This window comes from Arachis duranensis, chromosome 5, assembly GCF_000817695.3.
Source record: "Arachis duranensis cultivar V14167 chromosome 5, aradu.V14167.gnm2.J7QH, whole genome shotgun sequence".
Taxonomy (NCBI): Eukaryota; Viridiplantae; Streptophyta; class Magnoliopsida; order Fabales; family Fabaceae; genus Arachis; species Arachis duranensis.
In genome coordinates this window covers 101302615-101306447 of record NC_029776.3, presented here as the reverse complement: position 1 = coordinate 101306447, position 3833 = coordinate 101302615, and the positions used below count along the sequence as shown (strand labels likewise).

Sequence of the window (3833 nt, the reverse complement as noted above, 5' to 3'; positions counted from 1 at the left end):
GGGGCAAAGGGTACTTCATCTATTCCTTGGTTCTTCTTTGTTGTTAATTTTCATTAAGACGTTAAATATTGGATTTTAAGTTTTTAATTGATGTGTCGCAAACACATTTCCCTAATCTTGTTGCCTTGCCATAGTATATGCCTTGCATTCAAGCTTTATTCTTTATTTTTTGGGTGAGTTCCTGATGGATTCTTTTGTTGTTATTTTAAGTGAAAGGTGTTTGATTAGATGGAGTGTTATTTGTTTCGCTAGCTAAATTTCTTAGAAGAAATAAAAAAATGGTATCTTATTGCTTGCGCGATAATGTTTAGTTTGTAATTTAACAGACAACTTCCGATGTAATAATACATGAATTATGTTAGTGTCCACTAAAACTCAGCCACCCATCAGTCACCCAATGTTGAAATACAAAATATATATGAAAAACGAATTAATCAGAGCATGTTTTTGTACACAAATATATGGTGGCTAACTTGTAGTGTATACATAGTATTTTTTATGTCGAAATTTGATTCCACAAGATGACGACAGTGATAAGTTTGCTCCCAAAAGAAATAGGCACGCCCTTGGCCCATCAAAGGTAAATAATCTTTGAGAAATTCTCCAATATCTATCTTTCATAATTTGAGGACCATGAATGAATATGTAGAATAGCTATCATTTGCTTCTGTATATTTGAAAACTCTCTTGTGGAAATGGCAATAAATTTATGTTCAATCTTCGAATGACATCATATAATATTGTTCTTAAAATATCAATATTTTTTTTATTATTTAACTAGCTCGTCTACTCATTTAACTCATTTAACTCATTTAACTTTCTTCATGTTGCAGAATGAGTGAATTCTGTGAAGTTGAAATGAAAGTCCGTGATTATGAGTTGGATCAATATGGTGTGGTCAACAATGCAGTCTATTCAAGTTATTGCCAACACGGTGAGATTTCATAAATTGACAAATCTAAGTTTCCAGTAATCTGGATTATTTCTGTTGCTTCAATGTTTTCACTTTGCTTCTTTATATGTATATCCTGTAATATATGAATGTAGATTTCAATTTTGAAGTGCTTATAACTCCAAAAGAACACAATTTTTTTTGGAAGTATGAAAAAGCTTAAATCCAAATAGCCAAGCAAGTACAAGGCAATAGGAAAAAAAGAAATAAAAATAAAAAAGGTACTCGGCATGCATTAGCTTAGCCTCATTGTGCAAATGATTCTTTGGTAATTCATAAGGTTGATTTTTCATTTTTGGAATAATCATTTGCCTCAGTGCATATACTTTTAGAAAATAAATTTGGTTGGAATTATGAGTGATTAGGAGTGATTTCTACATAAGCATACCATCATCTCTAATCTGTGTATTCTAATTTAGATGCAATCTAATGCTATTCATGTCAGTAGTTTATTTTTCTTCCTTTTAAGAGATTCAACTTGTACGCGTAGTAGTTTTGTTATCTTGAATATGCTGAAAATGTTTTCAGATCTCTAGGATATTTTAGATTGTTCCGTTTCTGAAATCAGGGGTTGGAAGCTGTATAATTTCCATAGAAAATAGAAGTAATATTTTGTATTTGAAATGCATAAACTAATCCTTGTCTATGATATCTTCATAAGGTCGTCATGAACTCTTGGAAAGCATTGGTATTAATTGTGATGCTGTAGCTCGTACCGGCGATGCATTGGCATTATCAGAGTTATCAATAAAATTCCTTGCACCACTAAGAGTGAGGCTCTGAGATTTTGTTTGCCATTCTCTTTGTTAAGATACATAGTGCGAAGTCATGATTGTTCTGTCACCAATATTATTATACTCATGCTTAGAACATGCAAACAGAGTGGGGATAAATTTGTAGTGAAGGTTAGGATTTCTGGATCTTCAGCAGCACGGTTATACTTCGATCACTTCATCATTAAGCTTCCAAACCAAGAGGTTTATCTTCATCACTTACAATTTATATTTTATCTACATGGTGCATATTTTTAATCATATTTGATTTATTTGATTGCAGCCTATTTTGGAGGCTAAGGCTACGGCTGTTTGGCTTGACAAAAACTATCGGCCGATTCGAATTCCAGCAGAGATGAAGTCGAAGTTTGTGAAATTTATTCGAAACGAGGCCTCTTAATTTGGTTGCTAGAATGCAATATTACAAAGGTAATTATTATCTTATAACTTGCATTCAATCTTTCCCGTGGGTGGCTGAGGAGGTATCACAGTGCTAAAATGGAGAGTCCAATAAATTTAAATCATGGAAAGAAATATAAAATGGATTATTCACTTGTGTATGGATCATTGATACTCTATATGTATTTATTTAGCAGCTCTTCTAAGTTCTAAATTAACCATAGCCGAAACGGAAGGCTTTGCAAAGCCATCCACTTCAACAAATAACCTGCTAAATTTATTTTTAAAGCTATCTGCAAAGTCTACTGAGACTCATTCTCATCCTTGGTGGTTTCTTTCTTTTTTCATGTTATCTCCTAGATGCATCGAAATTGCCTTCCCCGTTGATGTTATTGATTTCGAATTTCAGCAACTGCAAAGAAGAGTTATCTTTGGTGATCTTACTATAGTTAGATATTGCGATCTCCCTTTGGAATTGATTCCGTGTACTCATTGGTGACTAAATTTAGAGGGATTAGTGTTTTGGTTTATATTTTACTATATATTTAGCTTTGTGCCCGTTTAGGTGTCCTGTGTAAGAGTTGGGCCATGATATTACATTATTTGATCGATAACTATACAAGTATGTATAAGCGATCATGCAAAGTGTATACCAAAGATCAGCTACTACATTAGGCATTCGTAGAATACATATTGAGATACAAAATACATATTGAAAATGAGTTAAACAATACATGTATTTATATACAAATACATAGTGACTGATTTGATAGTTGATTTTTTGTGTGCATATAGTATTTTTTTTGAGTAAAAAATATTCAAGTTTTACATATACTAATTATTGAAGGAGAGCCTTAGAACAATGGTTGAACTGTTAGCTCAAGCCATGGAAACAACCACTGATATAATTATCATATTAGATTATGTATATTACACTATTTGGATGCGGTCCTTTTCCGAAATCAGCGTTAACGCAGGATGCTTATGCACTAGGCTGCTCTTTACATAGGTAGATCTTTCTTTATGAAATCAGATTTGAGTTGTGTTTGGATTTAAGATGGATGGTTTGAGTGATCATAAGCTTAAGTGCATGTTTGAGTAGATCTTATAATTTTCTCTTTAGTTAGTATTTGTGGATTTATATATTTTATATCTTATGAGTTTAGTCCTTATGTTATTATGTTTATTTGCATCTAAATTAGAATCCAATTCCATGTGGACTTGTATGTTTGATGATTTAATTTGCTCGCGGTTTGTGGCTATTACTTTTTTTGTTTTATCAATTATCAGGAATTTGAGTTATTTATTATTGATTAATATTTTGGACTGAATCTTTTGTTGACATTTTAAAGGATTAAAAAATCAAAATATGTTCCCAAATATTGTGAGGGGGAAAAGAACATATAAATTTGTGTTCCATAATTTTTTGCAATGCTTTTGTTTATAGTGGTTTAGTGAAAATAAAGGTGAGAATAATTTTTCTTTCACTTGTCTCTTTTCCTCTTAAATCCATTTTAAGTCATAATATACTTTTGTTATTGGGGTGTCTTGCTACCAAGATTCTTGATATATTCTAGTCTTCCCATTTAAGAATACAAAAACGGATAGCAAAGGAGTATGCCAAGTATATTTGTCAAAATCGAATTGGTAATCGAACTTGTCAGGTTACTAATTTACTGATATATTGGTTCTATCAATGAATTATTGGT

General features: G+C 31.8%; 1 protein-coding gene across 1 annotated transcript in view; it reads left to right on the top strand.

Moving 5' to 3' along the window:
* Nucleotides 1–2901, top strand: part of LOC107491310 (acyl-acyl carrier protein thioesterase TE3, chloroplastic) — a gene marked incomplete in the record, with an annotated part of 3297 nt that extends 396 nt beyond the window's left edge. The window contains 5 exon segments of the mRNA XM_052261473.1: nucleotides 834–934; nucleotides 1614–1723; nucleotides 1834–1929; nucleotides 2009–2154; nucleotides 2485–2901. Coding sequence (XP_052117433.1) covers nucleotides 834–934; nucleotides 1614–1723; nucleotides 1834–1929; nucleotides 2009–2125 — 424 coding nt within the window.
* Nucleotides 2902–3833: the final 932 nt, after the last annotated feature.